Consider the following 13065-nt stretch of genomic DNA (forward strand, 5'->3'; position numbering starts at 1 on the left):
GGGGCTAACCTTTGAGAAACGTATACAGACGCTGAAGGTGTCAGATCAGCTGGATTGGGCCCCGAGCCACATCCACTGTGTCGGTAACTGTGCCATCCTAGGAAAATCAGATCCGCTGTCATCTGCTCTTCCGTTCACAGATGCTCTTTTGTTGAAATATTCCAAGAAGTCGGAGCTGTGGACGGCCCAGGAGACTGCTGTGTACCTGGGGGACTACCTGGAGGTGACGAAGAAGGGCAGACAGAGAAACGCCTTTTGGGTTCATTATCTCCATCAAGAAGAAACGCTGGGAAGGTAATGACCGCAGACGTCGCCATCACTCATGTGAAAGGGCTGCTCAGCCCGGCCGGCCGGCGGGGCTCAGTGGTTGGGCGTCGACTATGGCCCAGGAGGTCAGGGCACCTGCCCAGGTTGCAGGCTCGATCCCCAGTGTGGGGCGTGCAGGAGGCAGCTGATCAGTGATTCTCTCCCCTAATCGATGTTTCTCTCTCTCTCCCTCTCCCTTCCTCTCTGAAATCAATAAAAAATACCCATTTTTTAAACCTCCTTGAGCGAGGATTTAAAAGGAATGTTTAAATGCTGGTAAAAAGTCCAGTTCAGCTCTGAAAGCCACACTCTGAGTAAACGAGTGAGCCTGGGAAAAGGCAGGAGAGCCGTCTCAGGCCGGAGATGAGGCAGCCCAGGTGTGGGCCTGAGCATGGAGCCTGGGCACCTGCCCAGAGGATGGTGCAGGGAGGGGACGGGTTCGGAGACCCCCGCGTGGAGCCGGACGCCGGAAGGCCGCCTCCTCGGGGGGGTCACCTGGTGGCTCTGTCTAAACGGTAGGTACGTTGGGAAGGCGTATAAGGAGCCGAAGGCGCTGTGGCTGCACTTCTCCGACGTGGAGCGCCAGGCGACCGCCCAGCACTACGTGACGGAATTCAACAAGCGACTTTATGAGCAACAGATCCCAACCCAGATCTTCTACGTCCCCTCCGCGGTGCTGCTGGTGAGATGGACGCAGGCAGGGCTTGGGGAGACGGGCCCATGGACGCCTCTTAGGTCAGATTTCTCTTTTTTAATATATTTTTATTGATTTCAGAGAGGAAGGGAGAGGGAGAGACAGAAACATCAATGATGAGCCCTGGCTGGTTTGGCTCGGTGACTAGAGGTTGGCCTGCATACTGAAGGGTCCCAGGTTCGATTCTGGTCAAGGGCACAGGCCCGGGTTTCAGGCGCTATTCCCAGCGTGGGGCGTGCAGGAGGCAGCCGATCCATGATTCTCTCCCATCATTGATGGTTTTCTCTCTCTCTCTCTCTCTCTCTCTCTCTCTCTCTCTCTCTCTCTCTCTCTCCTTCTCCCTTCTTCTCTGAAATCATTAAAAATATATTTAAAAAAATAAAAAAGGAAACATCGCGGCCCAAGTTTGACAGGAGCATTTCAGTGAGAGAGTAATAACTGTAGGTTCTATGATATTCCACCAACGTTAGGCACCTCGCATGCAGATAAGGAAACCAGGTCCAGTCGCCACTCTCCTGACCGGCAAAGCCGAGGTTCACAGACCATCCACCCGTCCCCTCGCCTGCCCTCGCCGTACGTCACACGCCTTCCGCTTCTGTTTTTCAGATTTTAGAGGACGAGACGATAAAAGGGTGTGTCAGTGTGGAGCCTTACATACTGGGGGAGTTTGTGAAATTATCCAATAACACGCAGGTGGTGAAGACCGAGTACAAAGCCACCGAATACGGCTTGGCTTACGGCCACTTTTCTTACGAGTTTTCCAACCACAGGGATGTAGTGGTAGATTTACAAGGTGCGTGCAAGGGGCTTTCTCTTCCTGGTTAGTGTGGTTTGCATGTACGTGTGAGGTTTCGCAGCTACCTCTGCCAGCCACCCTTTAACAGACTGTGCAGTGCCTGCTTGCAATTAAATTAACCTATTTGAGCCCTGGCTGGTTCGGCTCAGTGGCTAGAGCGTCGGCCTGCGGACTGACGGGTCCCGGGTTCAATTCTGGTCCAGGGCACATGCCCGGGTTGCGGGCTCCATCCCCAGTGTGGGGCGTGCAGGAGGCAGCCGATCAGTGATTCTCTCTCATCGCTGATGTTTCTATTCTCTCCCTCTCCCTTCCTCTCTGAAACCAACTTTTAAAAAATATCTAAAATAATTAAATAAATAAATGCGCATCTCACCGATCTTTTAAAAAAAAAAAAACACGCACGAATGAAACGGTGACTTGACTTATAAAAAATTGAATTAATCGATTGATCGATTTGACTCTGGGGAGCAAATGATGCCTGAAAAAATACCTCGAGGTTCTGTAAGTCTCTAAGACATCAACTCATCCACGACGAGACGGGGCTCCCCTCCTGGGAGGCCGAGCCCTGGAGCACACGCACCCGCTCTCTAAGCTTCCGAGGGTGAAGACCCCCGCTTTCCTCCCTGCGCCTTCGCCTCCAGCGCTGTGCGTGGCTGCAGGCGTCCCGACGCGGGGGCGCAGCCGCCCAGCGTGGAGCAGAGCAGGCGCCCCGGACACCTGCTTGGCCTGGTCAGGGCACAGAGCGCTGCGAGTGCTTCAGTCTGAGTTCCTTTACGTCCTCTGCACTCGTGTCTTAATTGTGTTTCCGTTCATCCCGTATATTATTTATCAGAATTTATCGGCCAAAACTCCGCACTTGCTTTTTTTAAATATTTTTATTGACTTCAGAGAGGAAGGGAGAGGGAAGGAGAGAGACACCTCAATGATGACAGAGAGTCATGGATCGGCTGCCTCCTGTACACCCCCTACTGGGGATCAACCCCGCAACCCAGGCCTGTGCCCTGGTCGGGAATTGAACTCAGGACCCTTCAGTCTGCAGGCGGACGCTCTATCCACTGAGCACACCGGCCAGGGCTAAAGTTTGTTTCAATGATACATGAGATTTATGATCATTAATCCTATGGCCACCCCTGGTCCTCTCTGTCCCTCCCACAGTGCCTGTCCTCACGCTCTGTCACACGTGTGTCATACTTACTCAGGTCGCTTACCCACCTGCCCCGTCCACAGCGTTAGCCCCGCGGGCACTCAGGTCGCGACAAGCTTGTCCGTCGCAGGGCCTGGGCCGAGCACTGCTCTGTACAGTGTCTGCGCTCGCTAACTATTTCTCACACAAACGAAGATACACATTAACGACTGAGGCACCAAAGAAACGTGTGAACCACGATCTGTGGAAAGATCCGATCTGTGATTTTGGTCACAGTGCGGGTGCGTTTTATTGCTCTCCGGTGCCTTGGAAACCATTCCCTTGGGTATCGATCGGAGACGGATTTAACGATCCAATATCCAACTCTCCCTCAAGCCATCATTGGCGTGTAACACCCACTCGCTCAGCAGCACGTCATTACGTGGGCTCTCCGTGTTTTGTTAAGTACATAGCTCTTTTTCTGGGACGCGTCCTGGGCGCCCCAGAGGCCTCGTCCTCAGACGCGTGCTGCTCCGCAGGCTGGGTGACCCGTGACGGGAAGGGGCTGCTCTACCTGACGGACCCCCAGATCCACTCGCTGGGCTGCAGAGAGGTCACCACCAACTTCGGGAGCCGGGGTATCGCCTACTTCTTCAACCACCAGCACGCGCGGTGCAACGATATCTGCCGGCGTCTCTCCCTGACCAGACCGCCTGCGGAGACGCGGAACCACTCGTAGGCTTTCTGGGGATGCGGCAGCCTCCAGAGCTGCTCATGGGGGCCAGGCCCCCCCCTCCAGGTGCGCAGGGGTTAGCGCAGCCTGGTCCCGGGGACTGGGGGCCTGGGGCAGGGCTGGCCAAGGATGGCGAGAGGAACCGATGAGTCCATTTCAGGCTCACACTTGGACCCGTGCCAGACCCTGGGGTCTCTCTCCCTCTTCCACTTACCCCTCTCAGCCATCTCCCCCAATAAATGTCTGCACGTCTACCCCCTTCTTGGTATTTGCTTCTTAAGAACCCAAACTGACACGTTTATTAAAGAAATGGGGGGAAATCATCTTATTAACAAAATAAAGGGGGAAGTCAAATGATACTGAAAAAAATACTTATCATTTAAAATTAATTCGTAGTACAAAAACAAAAAAGCTCTTTGCACCCGGCTGGCGTGGCTCAGTGGTTGAGTGTCGACCTATGAACCAGGAGGTCAGGTTTGATCCCCGGTCAGGGCACAGGCCCGGGTTGTGGGCTCCAGCCCCAGTGTGGGGTGTGCAGGAGGCCGGCGGTCACTGATTCTCTCTCATCATTGATGTTTGTCTCCCTCTCCCTTCCTCTCTGAAATCAATAAAAAATATTTTTTAAAAAAAGCTCTTTGCAAACGAGGCATAATCGAATACTCTCTGAATCTGATTTAAAAGTTTTTAAAAATAGCAACACGATGACAGTGAAGCGATCGCAATACTGGAGAAAGAAATCACTCCAGCTCCTCGCAGGGGAATGCTGGCTCGCTGCGGGCACGCATGCATGGCCACGTGCAGGTCTCCCGGCTGCTGCCCTCCCCGCCTCCCTCCCTGCACCAAAGCCTAGGATCGGCGCCTGCAAATGAACCTCCCGTGCTCTGGGTTTAGAGGGAAAAGGAGAAAAGAAACTGTGGCTTTCTCTCCGACCGTCTCTGGTCTACGGGCTCCCGGATCTGCCGTGGCCAGCAGCCCTTCACGGGTGGACGTTACAGGGGCCGCGGGTCTCGGCTCTGGTGTGGGCCCAGCCTGGGGTCCTGGCCCCGATCTTCTGAGGGAGCAGGCCCTCCCGCAGCCCAGCGCTCCCTCCTCGCTCTCCGCCTGCCGCCCTCACGACCTCACCCTTCCTACGCCTCCAGCTGTCTGTCCGTCCTTCCTCAGGTGTCTGTCCGTCCTCACTGTGAGCCTCCTCCTCGGCAGGGCCTCAGTCAGTGGCTCCAGGGGATGCTCCCCAGTGTAGCTGTGTCTCCATCCTGGCCCCGGGACGGGGGCCTCTTCAGCCCCCTCGGCCGCCACGTTCCCGACCCTTTTCATGTTTAGCCTCGCAGCGAGAATGGGTGGTCACTGGGGAATTTTCAAGTCAATTTTAGAAAAACTCCACGAGCATTTTTCTAAGTCGAACGAAATCATTAATCTGTATTTTAATCTTTGCATGTAGCGTGGTGAAATGACAGCATTTAAAAAGCTAAGTTCCGCCCGGCCGGCATGGCTCAGGGGTTGAGCGTCGACCTATGACCCAGGAGGTCACGGTTCGATTCCTGGTCAGGGCACAGGCCTGGGTTGTGGGCTCGATCCCCAGTGTGGGGCGTGCAGGAGGCAGCTGATCCATGACTCTCTCTCATCATTGATGTCTCTCTCTCTCTCTCTCTCTCTCTCTCTCTCTCTCTCTCTCTCTCTCTCTGTCTCTCTCCTCTCCCTTCCTCTCTGAAGTCAATGAAAATATATTTTTTAAAACCTCGGTGTGACGGGCGAGAGGCAGGGGAGAGCGAGAGGGAAGTAAATCTCGTTATGATGGTGCAGAACCCGCAGGAGCCCGAGCTCTGCAGCTGCGCAAGGAGCACAGGCTTTGGCCGCCACGAGGCGAGGCGAGTGTGGCTAATCCTCTCGGCCGGCCGAGGCTTTGTCCGGCGCCCGAGCGCGGCCGTCAGGGCTGCCCGTTCCCAGCGCCTCCGTCTGTCCCCCGGGGCACTCCCCATCCTGACTGCTGTTCAGCGGGAACAAGCCATCCATCACGGGGCTGGGAGCCGCCTTCCCATAGAAACGTCCGATCAGCACGGGACACGGCGATTACCCGACGTGTGGGCGCTCGCGTGCTCCGGGGGAGATTAAGGGGGCGAGCTCGTTGTGTGGCCCAGACAAAGGGCTCCCTCGCAGCCAGTGGGAACGTCACAGAAGCTGAAAAGGTGGAAAGCAGAGAATGTAACAGGAAAACAGGCCTGGAATGTCACGTCCGTCGACACGGCTTCCCCGGAGACGACGCGGCGACGCAGAATGCACCTGCGGGGGAGCCGCCTCGGCCGCGAGCGGGGCCAAGTGTGTCGCCAGCGATGGACACTGATTTATTGTCTCCGCAAATGACGGGGACGCGGCCACAGATGAGCAGCCCTGCCCGGGGCAGTTCACCTCCTGGGGGCAGGTACGTCGGAGTCATTAACACGGCTCTTCCGTGCGCGGTGCACACAGGAGTAACGTCTTAAATGAATTTCATACAGAAATGAGCTCCCAGTGGAAGCCTGGGGTCGAGCCTTTAAGTCTCGAAGCCCAAGCAAATGGTGTCAAGTTACACAAAATAGGATTTTTACAAGAACCGCGCCTGCGGCTGTGCTACGTTCGTTGTCAGAAGTGACTTTCAAAAGCAGGAAGAAAACTAAGTCCGCCGGGTTTCACTCTAAATTGAACAAGAGCATCGATTCAAATGAATGTAAGAAAAATGTCTTCATAACCACATACTTTTAAGACGTAAGATAACTTCCGGGTTCAGTTTGAGCTTTGCCCGTTCGCCTCGCCCTGGGAAGGAAACGGCTGCAGAGAAAGAGGCAGTGGCTCCTCCCGGGCCCGGGTGAGCTGTAGGCGGCGCTGTTACTGGAAACGCCGCCATCGGTTACCGTTTGGGCGTATTCTGACGCGCCCCCCGTCTCTCTCAAGCACAGACCGTTTTCTACTCACAGGGGTTGAGAATCAAAGAATGCCCCGTTTTGTTCCTGTGACTACGTTGTCAAACCTCGGTCACGATCCCTGGCTATCGGTTCTACGATGTTCTGTGCCAATCACGGGAGCAAGGGAGTGTGTGTGTTCTCTGCTGGGACCGACGCCGGCATCCACCTTCTCTCCCCGCACAGATCACAGAGCAGAGGGGCCGCTGAGCGCTTCTGGGAGACACTTGACATGGTCTTTTCCAAATGACAGGGGCCCACGCGGCTGCTGTCGACAGGGAGCGTCCTTTCCAGCAGCACCTGGGGCGTGTGCGGCCTTCCCTTGGGCGGGACTGTGCCCTGAGCACCTGCATCGCGGGCCTGGGACACGGACGGGCTCCGGCCAGCTGCGCCCTTCCCGGCCTCCAGGGCGTGTGTGAGCTGGAGCCGATGGGTCTGGCCAGACGCAGGCCCCCTCCGAGCAGCGGCCGGCTTGCCCCGGCGGAGCCGTAGGAAAGCTCTTCTATGGTATGAAGGTTTGGAGCAGTGGAGGCCAGGAGCCTTGTGCAAAGACTCAAAGCCATAAATTATTCCGACAAAGGAAGTTTAAGATGTCAAAGTCCGCCCGTCCGGTGTGGCTCCGTGGTTGAGCGTCCACCTATGAACCAGGAGGTCAGGGCACAGGCCCGGGTTGCAGGCTCGATCCCCAGGGCGGGGCGTGCAGGAGGCAGCCGATCCATGATTCTCTCTCATCATTGATGTTTCTCTCTCCCTCTCCCTCTCTCTTCCTTTCTCTGAAAATCAATAAAAACATATTTTAAAAAAGAAACATACTTTTCTTGAAAGAGAAAACAACTCTAGGCTTATTTTGCAGGGATGAAGGGAACTCATCTCCAACAGAGTGGAATGCAGGATTAATCACACCCATCACCATGGAAATTACAGCCGTCTCCTCTGCAATCGTACCGGCCTGTGGAACGCTTCCTGAAAACAATACTTCCTTGAAAGCTGGATTGAGTGTTAGAATTTATAAAACATTAATTTCCTTCAAGTGTCTTTTCAGTTCACCTTTTTAAAAAAATATGTACTTTTATTCATTTCAGAGAGGAAGGAAGAGGGAGAGAGAAACATCAGTGATGACAGAGAATCATGGATCCGCTGCCTCCTGCACACCCCACCCTGGGGATCGAGCCTGCAACCTGGGCATGGGCCCTGACCGGGAATCAAACCAGTGACCTCTTGGTTCCGGGGGCCGATGCTCAACCACTGGGCCATGAGGCCGGGCAAGATTATATGTTTCTTATGCAAAAGTGCGATCTTTAAGAAAACACACCCACTTTTTTTTTTTTAAGAAAATTTTAAAAATCCAGACTGTGAATGACTGCTTCTCAATGGAAAAGGTCACTGTCCAAAACTTTAAGTAGAACCGACCGTCCCTTCAGCCTACTGGCCCAGCCTGGCCAGGTGGCTCGGTGGTTGAGCGTCGACCTATGAACCAGGAGGTCCTGGTTCGATCCCTGGTCAGGGCACATGCCTGAATTACGGTCTTGGTCCCCAGTGTGGGGCTTGCAGGAGGCAGCCATTGATGATTCTCTCATCACTGATGTTACTCTCTCTCTCCCTGTCCCTTCCTCTCTGAAATCAATAAAAATATATTTTTAAAAGACACGCTGGCCATTCCTGGGCCTGCAGAGAAGGTGGCAGAGGGAGGGCAGCTCTGCCATGGGCGAGGGGACCAGACATGCACCATCATGCTCGCAGCATGTCCATGGCATGTTTGCAGCGAGTCCGTGAAGCGCGCCCATTGGGCACTCAGAAGGGCCTGGAAACTGGCGGTGAAGGAGACAGTTGAAGGTGACGCCGACTCACAGCGCCTCTGAGCCAAAGGGATCGAGAATGTCCCACCTGGTCCAGGAAACACAGCGACGAAGCGTCCCGATCCAGCGCTGTGCGTGTTCATTGCACCAGCCACCACTTTCAAGACCTGCAGACAGTGCGTGTGGATGAGGACTGACGGCTGCTTCTCAAATGAAATTATAAACACAAAGAAAGAGAGAGAGACTCGCCCAGAAGCTGGATTCCTGCCCAGGCCGCCGGGACAGCCGGTGACGCTGAGCTCCTGGCACGTGGGCCTCTGGGCACAGACCCCCCCGTCACCGTGTGTGAGCTGGCGGCTTGGAGACACAGGCCCCGGAACTGCCCCGTCGCAGCCGGACGGATGTCCCAGCGCACCGGGAGTGCCCGACTTTCTCAGATGTTGTATTTTCTTTCTTTTTTTTAAATATATTTTATTGATTTCAGAGAGGAAGGGAGAGAGAGGGAGAGAGAGAGCATCAATGATGAGAGAGAATCATGGATCGGCTGCCTCCTGCACGCCCCACTCTGGGGATCGAGCCCACAACCGGAGCATGTGTCCCGACTGGGAATCGAACCCTGACCTCCTGGTTCATAGGTCGACCCTCACCCCCTGAGCCACGCCGGCCGGGTGATATTGTATTTCTTGATTACACATTCCTTCCTGTGCACATTTTAGGGGAACAAAGAGAATGTCTTCATCATATGATGTTACACAGCTTTATGCACCCGTTGATGGGAAGACATTTCCACGTGCGTCCTCGTTCCTGTGACAGGGAACCCAGAGTGCACCATGGAGCCGGCGGGGGTCTGCCCGGGAGGAGGCGGAGAGGAAAGCTGCCCCACCTCCCTGGCCCCCACGTCACCCCAACCTGCTTCTTGACTATCCCTCCCCTCCCGCCTCCCTCAGGCCCAAAACCCTGACATTGAAAAGCAAGGGCTTCTGGTGGACTCACAGAACCGGACACAGCTTGTGGGTCTCTTCCCTCTCACGGCCCTCGTAGGAGCGCCAGCGGCCAGCGGGAAGTTCAGTCGCTTTGTGACTTCTGACCGGAGCGAGGGCCGTAAGAGGCATCTCAACGCACCTTCCCGCATTCGAAGGGAGGGTATGTGGTTGTGGACCAACATTCGCGAGAATAAGACGACCGACTCCAATTAGGTCTTAAACAGCAAGCGAGGATTTATTGAGCTGGCCAGCGACTACAGTTACAGCACCCTGCCGAAGCAGAGGCTGAACTGCAGCGACGACTACAGGAGTTACATTTTATTATTAAATTCTGTGCAGGCCCAGAGAAAAATGTGTCTTTCAAATTCTGGGCCCCCCAATATGGAGGAAACTCTCTTTATTTATACTTTTTCCAGTCTTTTGTCTCCCAAATTTGGAATGAGACTTCCGGGCCTTCTGAGAGAGAAGGCCTGCATGTTGGGAAGGGGACATGAGACCATATCTCAAGGCCTGGCCTGATGTCAGTACCTTCCTATCTATGTGTTTTAGGAACAGACAGCACAGCATGACCCGTCTGGCCAAAGCGCCAGATATGCAGCCCAGCACAATGTCGTCTCCTCTTTCCAAGGAGCTGAGACGGAAGCACGATGTTTGACCCGTGCCCATCCGAGAGGGTGATGAAGCTCAGGTTGTCCGAGGACATTGCAAAGGGCAGCACTGGGCCATGCCAGTAGCCCTGGTCTACAGGAAGCCATATGCCCCACATGGAGCGAGGGCCACAGGAGACGCCAACGGTACCACTGTCCACACAGGGGTTCGCCCAGCAAGGCCATGATCACTCGGCGAACGCTGGACAAAGATGCAAACAGATCCCTGAACGTAGAGCCACAGCTCGCCAAGTAGGAAAGGAAAAGGGAAAACACAAGGAAGGAGCAATTGGGAAGATGCAGGAACAGAGTAATATTATGTACAACTTCCATTAGAAACTTAAAATGAAAAAAATAGAAAGAAAAGCAAGGACTTCTGACCCAGAAGTGACTCCTGGGGCCACACCCCGTTTCTGGCCACACCTCCCCTCTTCTAGGCGAGGGTCACCTGGTGGTCACCTGGTGGTCAGGGGCGTCCGGCCCCCAACTCGCCAGGCCCCCGAGAGTCCCAGGATGCACCGGGCGCTGCTGCCGCAGAAGGTGCCCCCTCCTCTGGGTTCCAGGCGTCGATGGGAATAACAGACACATGGGGCTTCCCAGGCTCCGCACAGGCAGGCACGGGGGTCCCGGGAAGACAGGGCTCTGTTTTCATCGCCTCCAACCTTGTTCCCAGTGCGGCCCTGCAGATCCCGTTCCCACTTCCTCTCCCAAGGCCACGGTCCTGCCTGTGCCCTCGGGGGTCCCCCGAGAAGGGGTTCCTGAGCAGCTGGGGAGCGGGGACGCCAGTGGTACCGACAACAATAGCAGGTGCCGCCCCTGTCCTCGTGACTCACTCATTGTTATTGCGTCACCTCAAAATAGTATTGAAACCCTAGCAACTCTCTGTTTTTTAAGCCAAACTAGTCTAATATCGGCAAGTTCATATGGTTCAACCTACGAAGCACCCAAACATGACTCCTCGTTCTCTGTCCCGCCAGCCTCACCTCCAGGTGTCCCCCCGCCTCGCAGCCTCCCCCGAGTGCAGTCCCCCCACGGCTGCTCTCTGGGCCTGATACCCTCCCCCTCTCCCGGGAACTCCCACTGGTCCTTCAAGACTCAGCCCAAGTCCCACCCCTTCCACCCTCTGCTCCTACTTTACTCTCGTAGCGCACACACACTCACATGCATGCACACATTTGCTCACACACTCACACACATGCATATACTTGTATGCCCACATGTTCACAATGCACGCGTGTGATCATACAGAGAATGCACAGGCTCACGTGTGCATACTCATGCACACACATGCACATCCATGTGGATGGACATGCATACTCATGCACACACGTACATGTATACATACAGGTGCTCATGCACCCTGGTGCACACAGACACACACATGCATGCGCACACATGCTCATGCACACACACAAGGAGCGCACCACGGTGGTGGGACTCCGTTGCACAGTAATCACTTGTTTGTCTCCCCACTCGACTGTGAGCACGTGAGAGCAGAGGCCGAGTGCAGCGCGTCAGCCCGGGGCCAGGCCAGCACTTGGTTGTTAATAAGGCCTCGTTGAATGAAAGAATTAAATCATTAAAAACCACAAGATTAATTAAGAGTGTGGTTTTATGAGCGGCCCAGTGTGCACTGCGGCTCCCGGTGTAATACAGGCCTTCGCGCGCACGTTCCACGGGCGTCGGAGGCCTGAATGAGCGGCGACGGCAGGTGAAAGTCTCTTAATTAGATCCAGAGGGTCCTCTTTATTTGCAGAATCAAACAAGAAAGGCGTCAGGGGCCCGCAAAGAGCTGTGCCGACATCTTTGTTTCTCAAAGGGCTCATCTGAATGATAATGAGTGTGGAAAACGGATTAGCTCCTGGGTGGACAGGTTTTTTGTTTGTTTGTTATTTGTTTTGGGTTTTTTGTCTGGAGAAAAAAACCGAAAATGCTTGTGGGCTTCATCGCTTCGGGACAGCCAGTCCCCTCTTGTTTTCTGTGATTTTTATTTTAGTGCTTATTTAATTAAGACAATTAAACAATTTGGGGCACACAGATTAAAATTGGTAAAAAAAAAAAAATTGTTCCTGGTTCTGTATTGATGTCGAGTTTGATTATTATTTCACGCATCTGCGAATCTGATGACTCTGGCGAAAGCGCCCGCCATCTGCCCGTGGCCTCCATGCGCAGGCATGGCTGTCCCAGGAGCACTCTCTCCGACGCGGCCAAATGGTGTCAATAACCTCATTTTTTTAAAATGGTGGATAAACATTGCTAACCTACGTCATCTGCGTCATTTCATCACATGCTCCAGCGAAAGCACCAACTACTTTACAGATAAGAGGGAAAGGAGGCTTTATATAGGTCTTGGCTCAGAACGCGGGTGCTTTTAAGAGCAATAAAAAGGGGTGTTTTGCAAGTTTCATGGATTAAAGACATATTTCTCAAAAAAAATAAATGATGAAAAAGAAAACAGGCTCTTTTTAAATTTTACCTTTATTGTTGGAAGTATTACAAATGTCCCCTTTTTTCCACCATTGACCACCCCCTCCTCCCAACTCCCATTCCTCCCACCATTGTCCATGGGCTATCGTAGGTGCATGCAAGTTCTGTGGTTGGTCTCTCCCCTCCCCCCATCGCCTTCCCTCAGAGGGTCTCCAGTCTGTTCATGCTTCCATGTCTCTGGATCTGTTTTGTTCATCAGTTTATTTTGCTCATTAGATTCCACATGTGAGTGAGATCATGTGATTCTTGTCTGTCTCTGACTGGCTTATTTCTCTCAGCATGATACTCTCCAGGCCCCTCCATGTTGCCCCAAAGGGTAAGCGATCCTTCTTTTTTACGGCTGCATAGTCGTCCATGGTGTAGATGTACCACAGCTTCTTTATCCACTCATCTACTGATGGGCACTCGGGCTGTTTCCAGATCTCAGCTATTGTAAATTGTGCTGCTATGAGCATAGGGGTGCATACATTCATTCTGACTGGTGTTTCTAGTTTCTTAGGATTTATTCCTAGAAATGGGATCACAGGGTCAAATGGCAGTTCCATATTTAGTTTTTTGAGGAAACTC

The 13065-nt window shown here is 53.8% G+C and overlaps 1 protein-coding gene across 2 annotated transcripts in view; it reads left to right on the forward strand.

The window, feature by feature from the left end:
- ALPK1 (alpha kinase 1) overlaps window positions 1–3978 on the forward strand; it is a 65912-nt gene extending 61934 nt beyond the window's left edge. Inside the window, exons 11-14 of one of the 2 annotated variants that reach the window (XM_059695497.1) lie at window positions 141–294; window positions 826–988; window positions 1607–1793; window positions 3459–3978. In XM_059695497.1, coding sequence (XP_059551480.1) covers window positions 141–294; window positions 826–988; window positions 1607–1793; window positions 3459–3658 — 704 coding nt within the window. In that variant the 3' untranslated portion in view covers window positions 3659–3978. Of the gene's footprint in view, window positions 1–140; window positions 295–825; window positions 989–1606; window positions 1794–3458 lie in introns of those variants that run through there. The other variant, XM_059695499.1, reaches the window with a different exon arrangement.
- The last annotated feature ends 9087 nt before the right edge of the window (window positions 3979–13065 follow it).

This window comes from Myotis daubentonii, chromosome 5 (genome assembly GCF_963259705.1).
Source record: "Myotis daubentonii chromosome 5, mMyoDau2.1, whole genome shotgun sequence".
In the NCBI taxonomy this organism is placed as follows: domain Eukaryota; kingdom Metazoa; phylum Chordata; class Mammalia; order Chiroptera; family Vespertilionidae; genus Myotis; species Myotis daubentonii.